General features: G+C 44.0%; 1 protein-coding gene across 2 annotated transcripts in view; it reads right to left on the bottom strand.

Moving 5' to 3' along the window:
* The window catches only part of LOC126200568 (trithorax group protein osa-like), a 106,452-nt gene extending 84,771 nt beyond the window's left edge, over nucleotides 1-21,681 (bottom strand). For both annotated transcript variants that reach the window (XM_049936719.1, XM_049936720.1), the window contains exon 1: nucleotides 21,570-21,681. In XM_049936719.1, coding sequence (XP_049792676.1) covers nucleotides 21,570-21,666 — 97 coding nt within the window. In that variant the 5' untranslated portion in view covers nucleotides 21,667-21,681. The remainder of the gene's footprint in view (nucleotides 1-21,569) is intronic.
* Nucleotides 21,682-22,320: the final 639 nt, after the last annotated feature.

Raw genomic sequence — 22,320 nt, 5'->3', positions numbered from 1 at the left:
ATCCAAAGTGACCCTGATTTCGACAAGATGTGGTTCATACAAGACGGAACTCGACCCCATCGAAGCAGGAGATTGATGTCCTGTAGGATCACATTGGGGACCGCATACTGGCTCTGGCATACCCAGAGGCCACTGGCATGGGCCTCGATTGGCCGCCACATTCTCCATATCTGAACACATGCGACTCCTTTTTGTGGGGCTATATCAAAGAAAAGGTGTACAACGATAAGATCTAAACCATTGTTGAGCTGAAAACAGCCATTCAGGAGGTCATCGACAGCATCGATATTCCGACACTTCAGTGGGTCTTGCAGAACTTCGCTATTCGTCTGCACCACATCATCGCCAATGATGGCGCGAATGTTGAAGATGTCATAACCTAAATACGAATATCTGTAGTGACATTTGCATGTTGAATAAAGTGTGTGCACGCCTTAGTTTGTAACTAATTTCCTTTTTTTTTTTCAATCAGTTCAATAATTGTCACCCTGTACGTTCACAGACATTAGTCGTCGACGTTTTGAGAACAAAGTGTAAATACATAAAAAAAACTCCACATTTAGCAGTTCTGTGGTCTCTTATTTTTTCAGCTAAGAATTATCCATTTTCTGACTGAACCATGACTCAGTCTGTACTCAACAGGCGACACCGTATTCTCGTCTGTGTAATCATGCAGTCAACACGTATCAGATCCCTGTTTTTCTGTTTTGTATCTCTCCTGCTGCCAACTCGTGACAGTGTCTTTACGACATCTTCAGTCTGCGGTTTCGTTGCGCAAGTGTTCTCATCGAATGAGTTATTTGTCCTCTGTGCCCCCTTATCCACTCATCCCAGTCTCCTTCAAAACTTCCTGTTCTTTCTATCATATTCTCTCTCTGCGTTGTCATGTAATAATCTTTTCTGTTTTTAAGTCTTTTTCCATCTTGTGTGTGTGTGTGTGTGTGTGTGTGTGTGTGTGTGTGCGTGAGTGAGTCGTTAATGTTGTATCTTTCATTCGAGAGTGATTATTTACGACTATAAGGTTCTTTATTGTTTGAATGCGGCGGTTTTCCTTCAGCCTTACACGTGTGTTGAGATTATTTCTTCTTTGCTTCACTGACAATACGATTATATATGAAGGGCTTATTTCAATAGTGGTACAAGTCCACTTTTTTTCATTCTGAGATACAGAGTCCTAAAGTTAAATCAGCGCCGAAAAATCTGTAGTTGAGATACCAGAAATATTCAATCATACGGCTTCTTGCTAGAGATGAACCTTTCTTTCTGTTTGTCAGAAGCATTATAGACAGAAAAGTGGAGGTAATGGACTTGTACCACTATTGAAATAAGCCCTTCATATGTCGTATGCATGCCGTGCGTTCTCCTATTGTGGAAAGATTAATATTTCAACTCTGATATGCTCCTAGAACCCTGTTTCAAAATCCATGGTCTTCGTTCCGAAAAACTGAAATAACATTTACTGTCAGTTATTTTTCAGTATGATGTGTTCCTGAAAGAAAGGCTTTCAAATGGCTCTGAGCACTATGGGACTTAACTTCTAAGGTCATCAGTCCCCTAGAACTTAGAACTACTTAAACCTAACTAACCTAAGGACATCATATACATCCATGCCCGAGGCAGGATTCGAACCTGCGACCGTAGCGGTCGCGCGGTTCCAGACTGAAGCGCCTAGAACCGCTCGGCCGGCCTGAAAGAAAGAAAAGTATGTTAAGTACTGCGGCCGTGGAAGCCTACACACTTGCGCCTTCATGTATTAGCTTCGTACCATACGTGATGGTTAGAGGACGCTTTGATCTCGTATTGTTACCAACATTACTTCATTACTTCGTCTTTCAATAAAGCATAATAAGTCCGGAACATCTGGAATGCAGTCCTCGTCCGTATGCATTTCTCTCTGAAGAGCTGACAGATGTTTACAGGTGAGCCTCGGATGTAGAGAATGGGCAGTGCTTGCAGCGGGTGGGCCCATGTTTGCACGACGGCGGGACCTCGCGAAGGTCTTCTCGGAACGCGGAGCACGTGACAGCTATTGCGTCATCGACGGACGTACATGCGCGGTTATCCCCACATCGCAACCTGTCGCCGATCGTTCGGTCGGTTTCTTCCACACCACGGAGATACGTGTGGGAATGTCCGTCATCGTCTCTGCCACAGAAAAAAGCTATTTGGATTTTCTATACAGCCAGCAACTGTCTGGCTTCGAGTGGGATGACCTGGAGTTTGCAGAGGTATTAATTGCCTGTGCTTTGGCGCTAATGTTGTATGCTAACACTCTAATGGCGAAAATTTAGTCGGGACGTCACACTTTAACACTAAGTCACTGAACCACCGTAAAATTTACGATTGCAGTTGGTACCAATTCGTGGTTCCCTCCAATCTAGTTTAGTCGGATAGCGTGTCAAGCGCGATATTTTGTGCGTATTTAGTATGTTGGGTCTCACTGGAAACCTTACAATTTTAATTAAGTAGCGCATAAATCATAAATTACATTTGACTAAACTACGGAGTAGTAAAATTTACGATTGTCTAGTAACAATGTAACATTTTCACCCCATCACACCCACCCCCCACCCACTTTAGTGTTCTAGTGTTAATACTGAAGATTGTGATTCTGTTTGAGAACAAAAACGCAGCGCGCATCAATGAAGAGGATTTAAAACCACAAAAAGGAAGAAACATTAGTTTTTGATGTCCCGTTGATAGAGACAGGCTGCAGGCTCGTAATGAGAAAAAAATCGGGTGTCTCAGTTTTAAAGAAACTATCCCGTCATTTGCCTCGCGGGTTTCTGGGAAACTAAGGAAAAGCGGGTTTCTGGGAAACTAAGGAAAAACCTACATTTGTATGATGGTATGGGATTTGAATCTCGGTAGTCCTGGGTGCGAGTGCACTGTGTGAAACTCTCGGTATAGCTTTACAGTGGATGCTGTCCTTCGACTTGTTAAATGACTGACTGATTTATTTATCCTGGGACCTGGAGTTTAAGGCGCATCCGAATGGCAATAAAACCTAGCATCAGATACACAACAGTTGACCACAGGTGACAGTGCTATACAAAAAGTATGATATAATGTGAAGCGAATCCCGAACGTTTTGAAACTGTTAGTTGCTAACAGTTTCCTACAACGTTCCAGGGCCCATAGAAACTTTCTTTTCCTTAGCCTTTAGGGCGTCTAGGAGAGGTTCCGCTTATCTCAACTTCTGGCCATTTATTTGATTTAACTTTGTGGCAGGATGCCCTTCCTGTGTCGTATCCGCCAGTTACCTCAGGTTAGGAAGTCTTGTGGGCCACCTGTCAGTAAATCGTGTAAACTTTGTTCTGCGGGTGATCGTATTTCAGCTGTTTGTGTCATATGTTCTGAGAACAGGAATGGGGACCAGCCCAGCATTTGCCTAAACGTGCGTGGGCAACCGCCGAAAAGCACACTCAGGTTGGTCGATGCTCCAGCACGGTAGCTAACCCGCCGTACGGATACGGTTCGCGTCGGGCTCATCTCTCGTGAGATAGTGCACTGCGCATTACGCTATACGACGAGCATGTCCCGGCATTCGCCCAACCAAAACCATTCTATGGGATTGCCACAGTACACAGCGCGATTCATCACTCCAAATCGCTCGTTTCCTGTTATTCACTGTCGAGTGGCGTCACTCTTTACAATAACTCAAGCGTCACTTAGCACTGACTAAAGAAATGTATGGCTCATGAGGACCTGCTGGACCACCGTGTCCCATTCCTTTTAAATCTGTTCACAGACACTGACCTAGCTGGACTGCTGGTAGCACTGTGGAAATCATGGCTGATTCCTTCCGCTGATTTCATGCAATTTTTTACAACCACCTGCGTGCTCTTGATTTAGCTATCGTTATTCTTCCGCATTTCTTCAGTCACATCAATAACGTCACAAACAGCCGACTAGAGCAGTTTTAGAAGCGTGGTAATTGTCCCTGATTGGTTTGTTAGTTGACATCCAATGACTAATCCCATTACGGTATATTGATAATTTTTACTTTATGGACCATCTGACAGCAACTGAATAAAACACAATTTTAGTGCCATACGCGGTTTCACCTTTATTTTCCGCAAGGCATCTTCAATGGCCTGCAATATGTACGAGGCGTGATTTTTAAGTAAGTACCCTTTTGAAATTAAAAAAAAGACGTGCTAAGATATCTCAATAATTTTATTTTTACATGAAAGCCTGTGCCTTAATCTACGCGCTGACGCCATTACAGTCTGATTCTTCTTTGTTTACGTTGTGTACTGAGTGTTTAAGGTGCCTTCGATAATCGTGAGTCCCGCCGACTGTGAAGTACGGGCTGTTATAAGATTTCTTTGTGCTAAAGGCCTAAAAGCGATCGATATTTATCGTGAGATGTATGCAGTTTACGGAGAAAACATTATGAGTGATGGAATGGTAAGAAAATGGGTGAGAGCATTTAAAGATGGCCGCACAAATGTGCATGATGAACGGAGTGGGCGTCCTTCGGTCGTCAATGAAAGTTTGGTCAAGGAAGTGGACAATAAGGTGAGAGAAAACAGACGCTTTACGAATTCCTCCTTGCGGAATGACTTTCCTAATGTTTCTCGTAGTGTTTTGTATGGCATTGTGACCGAGCACTTGAATTACCGAAAATTGTGCGCACGTTGGGTACCGAAAATGTTGGCAGATGTGCACAAAACCAAACGTTTAGACAGTGCATTGACTTTCCTTGAGCGGTACCACAACGGCGGTGATGATTTCTTAAGCCAAATTGTTACGGGCGATGAAACATGGCTGGCCTACGTCACGCCAGAATCAAAGCAACAGTTTATGGAAGTTGAGCAAGTGCATCGTTTTCCTGCAAGACAATGCCCGTCCGCATGTGGCGAATCAGACCAAAGATCTCATCACATCTTTTCGATGGGAAACTCTAGATCATCTTCCGTACAGCCCAGATCTTGCGCCGGGCGTTGTGGCCGAGCGGTTCTAGGCGCTTCAGTCCAAAACCGCGCTGCAGCTACGGTCGCAGGTTCGAGTCCTGCCTGGGGCATGGGTGTGTGTGGTGTCCTTAGGTTAGTTAGGTTTAAGACGTTCTAAATCTAGGGGACTGATGACCTCAGATGTTAAGTCCCATAGTGCTCAGAGCCATTTGAACCATTTTTTTGTGTTTGTTCATTTATCCCATGTTTGTTTTCCACGATGGTTTTCTGAATGTGGAAGTTTTCTTGCATTTGTATAAGATGTTTGGTATGATTGATTATTCTCATTATTTTCATTTCTTCTTCCATGTTTGTAGGATGGTTGTTGGAGTTTTTTTTAATGTTCTGCAAGTGTAGAATGCTTTGTTTCGTACTTCCAACATCTGATATGTTCTTTGTATCGTGTCAGACGGTCCATAAAGTAAAAATTATCAATATACCGTAATATTACACGCAACTGAAGAAGACAGGCCTACAAAAGTTGAAGACTAATCCCATTGTGCTGTTACTGTTTCTCTACTGACAACTGAACATTCTCTGCCTCGTTTAATCCTTCTCTCGTGAATCTGGTGGTTAATTCCTCAGCACTTATGGTATCTGGATATTTTTAATTAGATAATGTGTATGTATAGTTAATGGTTTACAGCACATGACGATTCAATTACTCTGGGCAGATGGTGCACCGATATTGAAATCAGATGTTGGATAAAATACTTGAGCTTCGTGACACTCGTTCTCCTTTTTCAAATACTTAGGTGTTGTGGAACACCACCCGCACAAAATAAATCGAATCTTTTATTACATTCAAACTCATACACTACTGGGCATTAAAATTGCTACACCAAGAACATGACGTGCTACAGATGCGAAATGTGATATGCAAATGATTAGCTTTTCAGAGCATTCACACAAGGTTGACGCCGGTGACGACACCTACAACGTGCTGACACGAGGAAAGTTTCCAACCGATTTCTCATATGAAATGACTCTGAGCACTATGGGACTTAACTTCTGAGGTCATCAGTCCCCTAGAACTTAGAACTACTTAAACATAACTAACCTAAGGACATCACACACATCCATGCCCGAGGCAGGATTCGAACCTGCGACCGTAGCGGTCACGCGGTTCCGGACTGTAGCGCCTAGAACCGCTCGGCCACCCAGGCCGGCGATTTCTCATACACAAGGAGCAGTTGACCGACGTTGCCTGGTGAAACGTTGTTGTGATGCCTCGTGTAAGGAGGAGAAATTCGTACCATCACGTTTCCGACTTTGATAAAGGTCGGATTGTAGCCTATCGCGATTGCGGTTTATCGTATCGCGACATTGCTGTTCACGTTGGTCGAGATCCAATGACTGTTAGCAGAATATGGAATCGGTCGGTTCAGGAGGGTAATACGGCACGCCGTGCTGAATCCCAACGGCCTTGTATCACTAGCAGTCAAGATGACAGGCATCCTATCCGCATGGCTGTAACGGATCGTGCAGCCACGTCTCGATCCCTGAGTCAACAGGTGGGGACGTGTGAAAAACAACAATCACCTGCACGAAAAGCTCGACGACGTTTGCAGCAGCAAGCACTATCAGCTCGGAGACCATGGCTGCGGTTACCCTTGACGCTGCATCTCAGAGAGGAGCGCCTGCGATGGTGCACTCAACGACGAACCTGGGTGCACGAATGGCAAAACGTCATTTTTTCGGATGAATCCAGGTTCTGTTTACAGCATCATGATGGTCACATCCGTGTTTGGCGACATCGCGGTGAACGCACATCGGAAGCGTGTATACATCATCGCCATACTGGCGTATCATCCGGCGTGATGGTATGGGGTGCCATTGGTTACACGTCTCGGTCACCTCTTGTTCGCATTGACGACACTTTGAACAGTGGACGTTACAGTTGAGATGTGTTACGACCCGTGGCTCTACCCTTTATCTGATCCCTGCGAAACCCTACAATTCAGCAGGATAATGCACGGCCGTATCTTGCAGGTCCTTTACGGGCCTTTTTGGATACAGAAGATGTTCGACTGCTGCCCTAGCCAGCAGATTCTCCAGATCTCTCACCAATTGAAAACGTCTGGTCAATGGTAACTGAGCAACTGGCTCGTCACAATACGCCAGTCACTACTCCTGATGAACTGTGGTATCGTGTTGAAGCTGCATGGGCAGCTGTACCTGTACACGCTATCCAAGCTGTGTTTTACTCAATGCCCAGGCGTATGAAGGCCGTTATTACGGCCAGAGGTGGCTGTCTGGGTACTGATTTTTCAGGATCTATGCACCCAAATTCCGTGAAAATGTCAGTTCTAGTATAATATATTTGTCCAACGAATACCCGTTTATCATCTTCATTTCTTCTTGGTGTAGCAATTTTAATGGTCAGTAGTGTATTTTATTCGCTTGGTTGCGAAAATTTGCGTGACTGTGCTACAAGCACTGTGTCTACTGCCAGTCCTCGTTCGGTGTCTGGAGGAGGAAGTTTTCAGTGAAGTTTGGCACTGAGTGTGACAGTAAAAGTGTAAAATCTCGCAACGTGGCCCCGCAGCAGACGAAGAGCGGGCTTTCCTGTGTCGGAGCAGCGGCGTGAGAATGTAGCGGGACCGCGAGCAGTGTGAATCCGGTCAGCTGCCAGTCACTTGTTCGCTGTCCAGCCGGCCCTGCGCTGTAAAACTGCTGCCGCTACGGCTAGCCTTCCACTGGTGCGTGAGGCGCGGCCTTCGCATAAACACGCACGCACTATGTAGCTCTCCTGTCTCTCTCTCCCTCTCTTCTCCTGCCAACACGCAGACTCATAGCGGCGTGACGTCAGGGCTGTTGTCTCCCTGTAGGCACTACTCGGAGCTCCCGATGTTACGACTTCTGCTCTTTAATCGACAACTGTCTTCCGTTCTTTTCCTTGTTCGTGACTACGATCTTCATCTCATTGGTCTGTGCTGTGCCGTTTTGCCACAAAGGATCGCACTGCAGACCTCGCTGAAGGTTTCACCAACATACTCTACTGGCCATTAAAATTGCTACACCAAGAAGAAATGCAGATGATAAACGGCTATTCATTGGACAAATATATTATACTAGAATTGACATGTGATTACATTTTCACGCAATTTTGGTGGATAGATCCTAGAAATCAGTACCCAGAACAACTGGCCGTAATAATAGCCTTGATACGCCTGGGCATTGTGTCAAACAGAGCTTGGATGGCGTGTAAAGGTACAGCTGGCCATGCAGCTTCAACACTATACCACAGTTCATTAAGAGTAGTGACTGGCTATTGTGATGAGCCAGTTGCTCGGCCACCATTGACCAGACGTTTTCAATTGGGGAGAGATCTGGGGAATGTGCTGACCAGGGCAGCAGTCGAACATTTCCTGTATCCAGAAATGACTGTACAGGACCTGCAACATGCGGTCGTGCATTATCCTGCTGAAATGTAGGGTTTCGCAGGGATCGAATGAAGGGTAGAGCCACGGGTTTTAACTCATCTCAACTGTAACGTCCACGTTTTCCTTAGAATGTACGTCTGGTGAATGCACGGCGTGGAAGTGAATCATGAACTGCGGCCAAGCGGGAAAAGAAGGATGTTGAATCTTAACTGGACTGATAAGAAATGAGGAGACTCCCTGCAGTATTAGCGAGGAAAGGAATAGATGGCCATCGACGGCTAGAGAAGGGAAAGGATGGTGGGAGGTGTATTGAGACACGAGAGACTAGCTTCCGTTATATGTTAGGGAACCGTAAAGGTCTAAAACTGTAGGGGATGACAGATATCGGAATGCATTCAATAAATAATCGAAAACATTGGGTGAAAGTGCTATCTTTGTGATGAAGAGGTTGGCACACGAAGGAAGACGTGGGAGGCTCCATCAACCAAACACTGATGTCTAACCGCCCCTCCTCTCCCCCCCCCCCCCCTTCCTCTTTATAAAAATATGGGATACCTCTTTCGCCATATAGCATGGACTTTTTATAAAGCCACAGTGGTTCTTATCACGAGTAGGTAATGGCTCTCTACTTGCAGTGTCCTCTGAAGTGACTATGTAAGAGGATTTACTGGAATTCGGACCAAAGATTTACTTATAATACGGAATCTACCTAGTTGACATCAGAATAACTGACAGGGAAAGAAGTTCAATTAAACATTTCAAGAGACGTTTCTCAACGACAGCTATCACAGGACTAGGAAAGGAATGGTGAAAAGCACGTGGGGGAAATGGCAAACGAGCTATATTCCATGATAAAGGACATTTATTCTCTTCTCTATTTTAGCAATCTTTTCACGAAGTAACGATATCTTAGGAATATAGTTCCTTACCGGGGCAGATTCTAACAATGTCTCTTGCTATAATTCTTTCAGCAAAGGACCGTGTTATCAGAAGGCTGGGACACTGATACTCTGGTATACGCACTGTCGCATACATCACTGCAGAAGAGAAAGAAAGCCACTGGAAGATAAGTTCGCAGTATCAAGAAAAAATCCCTCTAATTCCTACGAACTACAAGACGATGCCGTCATGTGGTCATTCAATCTGCTCAAGAGCACAATGGAAAAGTCTTAATGTGAAAGGATAACGAAAAAAAATCGTCCTCCCAAAAACTAAGTCGAAATCGACAAAATCTACACATGACTTCCCCCGATAACTAAATTTAATTACTGTAGAGATTACGTACATTATGAAACGAAACGACTGACTTATTCCCAACCAAAATGTTTACGCTAAGTGCGCTCGACAGCACCATGACCTGCCACATCACCAGGCCTAGTCTAGCTGACTGAAAAAATTCTAAAAGTTCCCAGACGGTGTGATCTGGTGCAACATCCCTGAGTGGCGACGAAGGACAGCCAATCGTCAGGAAACGACACTGCGGCATCAGCGGCTTTGTCCAATCGGGTGGTTGCTGGAAGTAGCAATACCATTTGCCCAAGCCAGCTTGCCGCACAAAATTTGCACAGTCCAGCGGAAAATTCCACAGGATGAGGTCATCAGTCCCCAAGAAGGCTATTCTGAGTCTACGATCGCACACGCATATTTGTACATAACAGAACTATCCATGATTAGGATTATGGATAATAGATAACACTAGATAATGATATGAAATAATAAAGAAGTCAATAAAGTTGGTTCCCTACGCAGTTCTTCAGCCCTGTTAGGCAGGTTGCAGAAAACAATGTGCTGAACTAAATGAAGCAACTAAATGAATACAGTTAATAATTTCATGACGGGCTGTATCTGGATAGCTCAGACAGTAAAAGTATTGTCCAATAAAAACAAGATTACTATTTCGAGTCCCAGTGGTTTTAATCTGTCAGAAAATTTCATCCTTCCACAGCTGTGGGGAGCACTGCAGACAGTATACCCTTCAGATACATCATCTTCTCTTTTAATTCAGCAACTGAGCTGTAAAACAGCTGAGTGCTGGCAAAGTAGTCGTAATAACGTGCCTCAGCAGCGAAATGTGCGCGTGTCGTGTGCACTTTGGCCTCAGTAAAATGTCGAAAGCTGCTTATTCGTTTTGGAACGACCTGTGTTCTCCTGTGCCTCTCGGAGTTTGACAGGCTGCAGCCGGGAGTCGAGTCAACGGCCTTCGGAGTGGATGGCCTGGGGGGCGCTGCAGAGCCGGCACAATGCGGCTGCGGCTTCCGGGCGCGGAAGGTCAATGACACCAGGAGCATGCTCCGGGCCTGCACCTCTTCGCTGCAACGCGGTCAGCTGCCGCGGTTTTGCTGAGAGTCGTTACTCTGACGTTCCTCTGCTAATCTGACTGCAGCCGTTTAGGGCAGCCGAAGATTATGATGGAAGGAAGTGTGCCCGGTAATTTTACTCGTAGCTTCGTGACAGGAGGCCTGTCATTAGCGTGGTGTAGTAGCGGAGAGAATGCAGCGAACAAGTTGAGTAAATTAAATGGAACCTCCAGTTGCATAAAAACATTCATTTACACGACCGGCTTCGAGTCTTGTCCATTTTAAAGTGATGAATGATTAGTCACGACAGAAACCAAATCGTAAAAATCATTGATGTGCTAAAAACTCGAACACATGATAATTGGCTAGCGACCGAAAACTGTTGTATAAATAAGTACAGTGTTTATATAATTGCAGTTGCCATTATAATAAAATTAATAACAGTTGCGTATGGCACGTGTCCCAGATGAGTTGTATGGTGGATCAAATAGCAAATTAAATTTCGCTTTAGAACCACTCCCTTATTTGAAATAAGGGGCAGTCGTTAACCAAAAGCAAATACTCTCTGATGCTCAGTCTCTTTTGGAATTTATTAAAATGTACGTTCCTGGCAGGATGGCTCTACGAGGAGTGTTTTTTTTAAGTACGTACCGTTTTGAAATTAAAAAAAGACGCGCTAAGATATCTCAATAATTTTATTTTTACATGAAAGCCTCTACCTTAATCTACTTTTCTATATAATTTCTGTCAATATTGAGGCACTTGTCATAACGTTGTACCAGTTTTTGAATACCCTCATAGAAGTCTGCCACCTGACTTGTTAACCACTGCATCAACACTGTTTTGACTTCGTCATCGTCTTGAAGACGCTGACCGCCCAGGTGTTTCTTCAAGTGCAGGAACAGATGGTAGTCACTGGGCGCAAGATCGGGGCTGTACGGAGGATGATCTAGAGTTTCCCATCGAAAAGATGTGATGAGATCTTTGGTGTGATTCGCAACATGCGGACGGGCATTGTCTTGCAGCAAAACGATGCCCTTGCTCAACTTCCATAAACTGTTGCTTTGATTCTGGTGTGACGTAGGCCATCCATCTTTCACCGCCCCTAACAATTTGGCTTAAGAAATCATCACCGTCGTTGTGGTACCGCTCAAGGCAAGTCAATGCACTGTGTAAACGTTTGATTTTGTGTACAACCGCCAACATTTTCGGTACCCAACGTGCGCACAATTTTCGGTAATTCAAGTGCTCGGTCACAATGCCATACAAAACACTATGAGAAACATTAGGAAAGTCATTCCGCAAGGAGGAAATCGTAAAGCGTCTGCTTCAATAAAATTCTTCAGGGTATCAGACCGCATCGTCATAATTTAAAATGCGCCAACGTTTCGGCCAGCGTTGCAGCTAGCCTTCATCAGGGCCTTACGTTAACGTGGCGGGCCGCATCAAACCAGTCAGAAGACTGCTGACTCAAAAAAAGTACCTTGTCTGGTGTGCCTACATAGCAGAGTATTTCTCACTTAAGAGGACCCATCCCTGAAGGGGCTGTGTTTTTAACGTTCTCTTTCCCTCGCAGTGTTGCTGATCTACAGAGCAGAAGCAGCTCAGAATTTGTGCAAACAGTTAGGGTTATCAGTCAAAGCATTTCTGAGAAAATCGGTTAGCTACCTATTATATTGTGATGTTGACAACAATATTTATAAAAGACTACGAACCAGAACACTGTAACAGTTTTACCATTTTCTTTGCTACCACTGACAGCGCCGCTTAGAAAAACATTCAGGTTATAGATAACACTCAGGGAAGTTTGTTATGCCTCCAGTTTCCTCTTCTAAAACTAATATGTGAAAAATATGCAAAATTTATTTTCTACGAGAAATATACTTAAAAATTTAAATCAATAATCAGACGCATCATCATCACAATTTAGAATTTTGTGAAAGTAGTAGCCGAGGGTGGTAGAGAAGGCCATTCTAATTATATGTGCCAATTTTGCTGAGTTTAATGTAATTCATTAAGGAGAGAACTGTACCTGAATAAAAATTCAAGTTTCCGGTAAATCGTGAATGAAGGTCTATGAAGATATTAGTGTATCACTGTTCAGTTTTAGAGCATTCAAGTTGCATATTCCTGTCGGTCACCTGTTTCTTTAATCTCCATGCTCTTTCTCATCGTTCTTTTATTTATCCTAGCCTCTCTTGTAACAGCTTCTGCAGCTCTCTCCACTTCTGTTACTCACAGACGATCAATAACAGCTTCAGCCATATCCAGTCAGGACATCTAATTGTTTGCAGAACATGAGTGCTAGAAATTGCACCATCATTGAAAGTTATTAGTGCATCCATAACAGCTACCTTCAACACTGTCAGCTCGACAAGTATAGTTTTCGGTATTCGCTCCTCAATGATGCTTTCATTCGGATTCTACGAGAGACCGTGGAGATATCTCCTAAGACTACTTATATTTGCCAGATCCCTTTGTTTTACTTAATTGCACCAATAATACCAAGGAATGCTTGTGAGGAAACGATATGGCTGTACACTCATTTTGTGTGATGAGTGTATTATTTGATATTGCTTTGAACCGGTTGCCTCGAAACTTCAGTTTCATGTTAAATTGCTTTATTCTCGGAACTTCTAACGGAGAAGGCACGTACACTGAAACAGCACAACACAGCAGTAACTACGAGCCACACGTGTTTCAAATTATCAAAGCAAGATATACAGGGTGTTACAAAAAGGTACGGCCAAACTTTCAGGAAACATTCCTCACAAAAAAAAAAAAAAAAAAAAAAAATGTTATGTGGACATGCGTCCGGAAACGCTTGCTTTCCATGTTAGAGCTCATTTTATTACTTCTCGCCAAATCACATTAGTCATGGAATGGAAACACACAGTAACAGAACGTACCAGCGTGACTTCAAACACTTTGTTACAGGAAATGTTCAAAATGTCCTCCGTTAGCGAGGATACATGCATCCACCCTTCGTCGCATGGAATCCCTGATGCGCTGATACAGCCCTGGAGAATGGCGTATTGTAACACAGCCGTCCACAATACGAACACGAAGAGCCTCTACATTTGGTACCGGCGTTGCGTAGACAAGAGCTTTCAAATGCCCCCATAAATGAAAATCAGGAGGGTTGAGGTCAGGAGAGCGTGGAGGCCATGGAATTGGTCCGCCTATACCAATCCATCGGTCACCGAATCTGTTGTTGAGAAGCGTACGAACACTTCGACTGAAATGTGCAGGAGCTCCATCGTGCATGAACCACATGTTGTGTCGTACTTGTAAAGGCACATGTTCTAGCAGCACAGGTAGAGTATCCCGTATGAAATCATAATAACGTGCTCCATTGAGCGTAGATGGAAGAACATGGGGCCCAATCAAGACATCACCAACAATGCCTGCCCAAACGTTCACAGAAAATCTGTGTGGATGACGTGATTTCACAATTGCGTGCGGATTCTCGTCAGCCCACACATGTTAATTGTGAAAATTTACAATTTGATCACGTTGGAATGAAGCCTCATCCATAAAGAGAACATTTGCACTGAAATGAGGATTGACACATTGTTGGATGAAACTTTCGCAGAAGTATACCCGTGGAGGCCAATCAGCTGCTGCTGGTGCCTACACACGCTGTACATGGTACGGAAACAACTGGTTCTCCCGTAGCACTCTCCATACAGTGACGTGGTCAACGTTACCTTGTACAGCAGCAACTTCTCTGACGCTGACATTAGGATTATCGTCAACTGCACGAAGAATTGCCTCGTCCATTGCAGGTGTCCTCGTCGTTCTAGGTCTTTTCCAGTCGCGAGTCATAGGCTGGAATGTTCCGTGCTCCCTAAGATGCCGATCAATTGCTTCGAACGTCTTCTTGTCGGGACACCTTCGTTCTGGAAATCTGTCTCGATACAAACGTACCTCGCCACGGCTATTGCCCCGTGCTAATCCAAACATCAAATGGGCATCTGCCAACTCCGCATTTGTAAACATTGCACTGACTGCAAAACCACGTTCGTGATGAACACTAACCTGTTGGTGCTACGTACTGATGTGCATGATGCTAGTACTGTAGAGCAATGAGTCACATGTCAACACAACCACGGAAGTCAACATTACCTTTCTTCAATTGGGCCAACTGGCGGTGAATCGATGAAGTACAGTACATACTGACGAAACTAAAATGAGCTCTAACATGGAAATTAAGCGTTTCCGGACACATGTCCACATAACATCTTTTCTTTATTTGTGTGTGAGGAATGTTTCCTGAAAGTTTGGCCGTACCTTTTTGTAACACCCTGTATATTAAGATGTTTGGTTGTAGCTACGCCACAGCCATGGAGATACGCATGAACTTAGATTCTGGTAATCAGACATTTCTAGAAACACCTTTTTATGATCTGTATCCGAAAGCTGGAAAAAAAATGGAAAAGAATAATACATGACATGTTGTGATGGACCCCGAAAGGACAGAGGGGTGTGACACCTGTGCAGCATTACGTTCAAACTAAATTTACTAACAAACGCAAAATGAAAGTGTCCATACGCTATACATTTTTGTGATCGGCATGAAACGATCTTTTTTCCAGTTTTTGGACATTTTTCAAGAGCAGATTCCCTTAAGAATGAGAATACAACACAAAATAAAGAGCAGATACCGCGGGCCTCTGTATACGGTGGCTACCATCGGTCACTAGCGGCGACGTCGAGCAGCTGAATCATCTACGGCTTACCATTTGTAACGCTGATGGCTGCACACGATGTTTCATTGTATTCTAGTCACGTCTTCAGCGTAACGGGCCTTTGTCTTTAAGCTTCAGCCTTCAAGTTCTGACACGGACAGAAGTTTCAAAGTGCTATGTTCGCAGACCATTGTGAGTATTCAGTAAAACTACTTTTATCTACCCATCTTTCAGAAAATGTCCTCAAAGTACGCCCTAGAAATCTTGACGGATGTGGGAAAGAGTGCCAACTTCTTGTAGTTACAGTCTCCTGTCTACAAAAATCAATATTCGAAATATTCCTTATTAATACAAGTTTAAAGCATTGTTTTGTTCGAACTGCGCCTTATTATGACTGACAAAACACTTTGCAGACTCCTCATTTCCACGTACCATACCTTTGGATCACAATACGGAACACTTCGGCGTGGCTCCTCGTTTCTCGTAGCGTGCAGTTATCCTGAAATGCACACCCTCTATTTTGCAGCCTTCATAATTTTTACGGATACCAGATTGCCAGATTGGCTCCCCTCGCTATTTATTGCACAGAGATCCACCGATTTTTGCGATTGTCGTATAAAAGGCTGCAGTATCGCAGCACTGGTGACTGGGCTTGCTAGTGTTCGTATTTGCTCAGACATGTGCATAATCCCATGTCGTCTTTTCACGAATACAAACAACTACTGGAAATGTTGGTAGTCAAGTTACAAACTCATTTCTCAGTCTCGGTGAGTACATCTTTGTGTTTCCACACTTCCAGTATTAATTCAATACGCCGTCACATAGCTCAGATTTGCTTGCAGCACTGTCGTCTGCTCAATACAGAAACTCAATTACTGCGATCTACTTTACCGTTAGGGAACATAGTGCTGTGCCACCGCGCTAGAAGTATAACTATAATATGAAAATGAACTGTCCGTTATATCGTTTAAAAAGTAGCGCCGAAGTTATTTATGAAAACCCTGAAAGACCTAAGCCATGGTGCTTGAAGGAGAATTTCAACCCAATTCTCTCTCCGCGCAAAACCCCTTTTAGGGACTCGACTTCCACTGAATTTACCGTCATGGCGATAATGTGAGGTATTGTGGGAAGGAACAAGTTAGTTTACAATTCTTGCGGGACAACAACAAACCTTTCGGTGATGCACAACTCCTCTCACGAAGCGTATCCTCCTGAAGATGGTTCACCTAACTAAATGAACCAGTGACGACACGCGCAGCTCGGCTATGGATCTTGTCTATCTCACATATTAGTTCTACCTGATTATGACCCTAATCTCATGAGCCCTCAAGAATCGGTTGAAAGACAACTTTGTAAGGTACCTCTCTCTGGATGAATTACATTTCCGTAGGGTTTTTCAATGACTGTGTCACATCTGTTTTTCTACTTAACAATGCATCGGACGAGTATTCCTCGATATTCTACAGCTGTCAATGTTTATAGTGATTGATTATCAACGTTGTGAGCAAATCGTAATGCGTCTTTCCACTCATTTGCGCAAAGTTTATGAACGCCGACAGCCATGCCCTTGTGGTACAAGTTGATGCTCTGCAGGTCATCCGGCTTTTCGGTGCAATTTTGTGGGTTGTCGACTTCCGAACACGCAACAGCAATTGTCCTACATCAGCCTCCGACGTTATTCACCAGCTGATGTACACATATCATGAATGTTAATGGGGCAATAACATTCACGTGGAAAATATCAGAAAGACACTTTTACAATTGACAATTCTCTACACATTGTAAAAGTGGTACTTTCTTTTGCTGGGAAATCTTCATTCCAGTCGCTAATTTGATTCAATGTTCCTTAAGTTCGTATGTGTTAACCATAGCACCAGCGCGCTTGTTTTATTTTATGCAAACACCCTTTCTAGGAGTTATGGTTACAGGTGGAACTATTCACATATGCCACACTATCAGAAAGTAGTAAGACATCATTTGAAGATCATCTGGCATGGGAGGTACAGTAAGGGAGCACCATAGCGATGGCAGACAATGAACCAAAACAGTATATTTTTTATGAAGAGAGAGACACTCGATATCACACGCACGCATGAAATGGCGAAGTAATAAAAACCTGCAAAACAGCACGAGGAAATGTTAGCGTGTATATAAAACAACCAACTAAAATGTTCTTACATTTGCTGCAGTCTATTCACATCCAGTCTCTTGCATATTTCCGCAAGGAATTTCTTCAGATTATATACCGTTCCTAATTTTTGCGCCGTATGATAATGCCAATGCCCAATCGCAACCGAGTTCAAAAGGTAATACATCTTAAAGAAAAGGGAGGAAGGAAGGTTGGGATTTAACGTCTCGTCGACGTCGAGTTCCTTAGAGACGGAGCATAGGCTCGGGCTAGGTTTGGGAAGGAAAGGGTGAGAAGGAAACTGGCGACGCCCTTTTTAAAGGGATCATCCCAGAATCTGCCTTAAGTGAATCAAGGAAGCCGTGGAAAACTCTGGATAGCTAGATGGGGATTTGAACACACATCCATAATCACGGAAATGGTTTGTTGCCTGATGTATTACCGACGTGACTGATAACATTTTTTCCGGTGTTCAGTTAACGATTCCATTGTTTAATATATTTGGTCGACTGACTTAATTCTCCTTGACGGACCAGTTGGCACCTACACAGTAAGTGCATCTCAGCCAGTAGCAAGTTTCTTCTGACGATGACTTCTGCGTCAGTCGTGGAAATACTGTACAGAATAATGGAGTCGTCAAAACAGCTGGACAGCTATAAATGTGTCACCTACACAGGGCACACCATTACCTGCGAGGTACACAGACATTTCATGAGACAATTTCTGAGATTAAGGTGATGGTAACGTCACGCATAGCGTAGATGATGAAGATAGGCTCCAAAATTCACAAGTGCCCCTCATATCAAAACAGATCACTTATCTTCGATCTCCGTCAGTTCAGCAATGGAGCATGGATTACAGGTCCAGCTTATTGGTTGAATCTCTGAAAAACACTTCTGAGATATTTGGTACTTTTCTATTGTCATGTTAAGTTTAGATTTTATTCCATTGCTGCTCCATGTTTCCGTGAGTTTAACTAAAATGCAATTATTTACGCTTTTCCTTATGTGACACGTCCGCAATAGTGTTTTAATAGGCAACATTTTTGGAGGGAAACGGCAATTTTCGAGTATTGTACTTATCTGTATTACCAACGACTGAACATCCATTACCGCAACACTCCAACGTATCGCTATGATTAGAATGTCTCTAGTTGTAGCTTACTAATCGAATAATCAAAGACAACTGCACTTTTTCATTGTATAACGTTAGGTTTTTCTACATTAAGAACTTGTCTTTGCATCTTTTTGTTCAGGCGTTATCGGAATTATAACTTTTATCGGATGATTACTCCTCACATACAACAAGTAATGCACAATCTGCAATAATCTAAAGCGGTGATGATTATTATGTGATGAGTCATCTAATATGTATCATAAGAGTAATGGTTCTGTATTACTTCATTGGAACAGACTTTAAACCCTATATCTGTGAAAGTCCGTCCGTCCAAAATAATGTGCTCCTCTCAACCTGTCAAAACCCTCAGCTGAGTTGCAAACCTGGATAGATATTCAATACGAACATCTATGTATTTAGTTAACATCAGTATATCGAATCAGAAGCTTTTCGATGACAATGCTTCATAGACTGCTCTATCCATGGCTAATTGGATATCGCGTATCGAGAGCGCGACGTCTGATGCAGATAAACGATTTGTTCTCGGAACGTTACGATTCTTGTGGAGTTATTCCCTTCTTATGTGTTGTTTTGCCATGATTCCTTACAGTGCGATGAGAAATATGCAGCATATTTTAAAGGGGTGATACCAATTTTTTAACCGTGCGTCCTAAACATCTCATATTACGTGGCTCGTTTGTACACCTGCACCAGTGTAATTTCTTCAATCCCACATTATTTGTACAAGTTTCCATATATGGAACCAACAACGGCAGAACGTAAATGATTTTATTATGTATACCTGAGCAGGAAATATTTCCGGTTTCTAAGCAACTTATTCCTTTTCATTTATTCTAGTGCACAAAAGATTGCATGACCCGTTGACCTGTCACTGTTACGATTCCCACTTGCTGCAAAGTTTGGAGCACTGACAGAAAAGTGTACGAGACGAGTACGAAATTGAATGATCCCCGGCATACCGAATGAACCAAATAATCGCATAGTACACTATTATTCAAACATCATGTATATTCTGACAGTCTTGGTGACAATCTTTGTTTATTTCGATAACGTCTACAACTTTCTGATAAGCATAGTCTTTAATACCTTACGCTTGATTGTATTCATGTATAAGATCTCCCGGTTCCGTTTTCATCACTTATATAAAAGAATTGCCAATCTAAAGAATTAGCCATACGATTTTCAGCTATATCAGATGCCCAAAATTCTTCTTTTTTTACTTGAATAACCACACTAGAAACTTACTTAACTTACACATTTTCAGATAAATATTCAATGTTTCCCCCTATATCATTAACTAAAAGCGATCAAGTTTAGATGTCTTTTGCAGTACATTGCGTGCTTTTCGCCTTTGATCTGTTACAGTTTGAGAACTTACACAGACACCAGCACGACAGAATCAACGACGATCGAACAAGTAATGAAAGACGTAACTTATAAAGTACGTTAATACGAAATTTCCTGACAGATTAAAACTGCGTGCAGAACCGAGACACGAACTCGGGATCTTTGCCTTTCACGGGCAAGTGCTCTACCATCTGAGCTACGCACCACGACTCACGACCCGCCCCCACAGCTTCAATTCTGCCAGTACCTCGTCTTCTACCTTCCAAACTTCACGGAAGCTCTTCTGCGAACCTTGCAGAACTAGCACTCGTGAAGAAAGGATATTGCGGAGACATGGCTTAGCTACAGCCTGGGGGATGTTCCCAGAATGAGATTTTTCACTCTGCAGCGGAGTGCGCGCTGATGTGAAACTTCCTGACAGATTAAAACTGCGTGCCGGGCGACACTCGAACTCGGGACCTTTACCATCGCGGGCAAGTGCTCTACCATCTGAGGTACCCAAGCACGATTCACGACCCGCCCCTACAGCTTCAATTCTGCCAGTACCTCGTCTCCTACCTTCCAAACTTCAGAGAAGCTGTTCTACGAACGTTAATATGCGTTCCGACATCGATATACCTTAAAGAAAGTATGTTAGAAAGGATTCGGTTCGATGTAACGATGAAAAGTGAGAGGTTTCGACGAAAACCACACTGGTCCATAGTATTCGTAATATCAGTACTGTGGTGTCACCGCCAGACACCACATTTGCTAGGTGGTAGCCTTTAAATCGGCGGTGGTCCGTTAGTATACGTCGGACCCGCGTGTCGCCACTATCATTGATTACAGACCGAGCGCCGCCACACGGCAGGTCTAGTCTAGACTCCCTAGCACTCGCCCCAGTTGTACAGCCGACTTTGCTAGCGATGGTTCACTGTCTACATACGCTCTCATTTGCAGAGACGACAGTTTAGCATAGCCTTCAGCTACGTCATTTGCTACGACCTAGCAAGGCGCCATATTCAGTTACTATGTCTTCTGAACAGATAATATTGTGACTCATGTACCGTCGAGAGCGACGTTCATCAGTAATGGATTAAAGCTAAGTACCAAACTACTTATGTCCGCTTTCTGAATTCTAATTCCTTGTCATGTTCCAGACCTCACGTCAATATAGTTCTTCCCTCCTCACGCCAGCCTGCGTGAGCTAAAACGCGTGCATTTCGGCCTCCTCTAGTAACACGGTGTTGGCTCTTCAGCCAACACAAGTACCACGTCACGTCGCACAGTTGTCTGTCGATGCTAAAACTATATTTTACTTATTCACAGTCGTGGTCTCTTTAGTAAATATGCCGCCCCTAGTTATTCACCGTAGGAGTGAGCATATACCGTCCTGTCCTTGTCGTACACGTTGAAGACGGAACACATGTAATTCCACGGTGGGAAACGAGCAGTGGTGGTGTCGAAAATACAACTGTCCTGCACTTCCCAAAAGATCGTTTCGTTGGGTTTGAAGGGACGTCCTCGATATGAAGAGGCCCGAACCACGCGTCGTCTACTAACATAGGCCTACTGGTGTCCTGGCCGTAGCAGGAGGAGGACGTCCGCCAAAGAGCACGGTGCGATGACAGCGACTCTGCACTCACCTGGGACCAGTGGCTGCGGCTGCAGCGTGGCGGCGGAGGCGGCGCCGGCTGCGAGCAGCGCCAGCAGCAGCGGTGTGTGTCGGCGGTGGGTGCCCATCGCGGAATAGCCGCCCGACGCGCCGGCGCCGCTTTTATACGGCGCAGCCAGAGGACAGCCGACCCGGCGCTGCAGCCGCCGTCCGCACCGCGCACACAGCTGCTGCAGCTGAGGTATCCACGCGCCTACCACCGCCACACACTACAGCACCAACTGCTAACGTTGCCAACCTGCTGCAACCGTAGCACCTTCGACACTGGCACATGTCCCCGATACCAGTTTCGCTACGTTTGCTACCGAGGCAGCCAGTTCGAATCCAGGCAGTGGATGACATTTGAAACACGTCGGTCACTAACGTGACTCTAAAAAGGCGGAGGAGATCCATACGAGGTGTGATCAAAACGTAACGGTAATTTTTTTCCCTTAAGGAATCTTTAATTCTTTATCAAGTCAACGTTTACTTCAAAGTAATCCCGCTCAGATATAACACGCTTGTGACAGCACTTTTTTCAATCTTGGAAGTACTTACCGCACTTGCTCTTCGTTTTGATGTTCAGCTCCTTCAGAGACTCTGTTTGTATTTCATCAATAGTTGCATAAGGGAGCCTTGTCCGACGAATACGGAGGCTGAAGCAACGTAATGCTTTTGACAAAAAAAAGGAACTTTTATTCAAGAAACGGTTGATTGATTCAGGAATGTACCGGGTGATCAAA

The sequence above is a fragment of the Schistocerca nitens genome, chromosome 1 (assembly GCF_023898315.1).
Source record: "Schistocerca nitens isolate TAMUIC-IGC-003100 chromosome 1, iqSchNite1.1, whole genome shotgun sequence".
In the NCBI taxonomy this organism is placed as follows: Eukaryota; Metazoa; Arthropoda; class Insecta; order Orthoptera; family Acrididae; genus Schistocerca; species Schistocerca nitens.
This window is presented reverse-complemented; position numbering and strand designations above follow the sequence as displayed.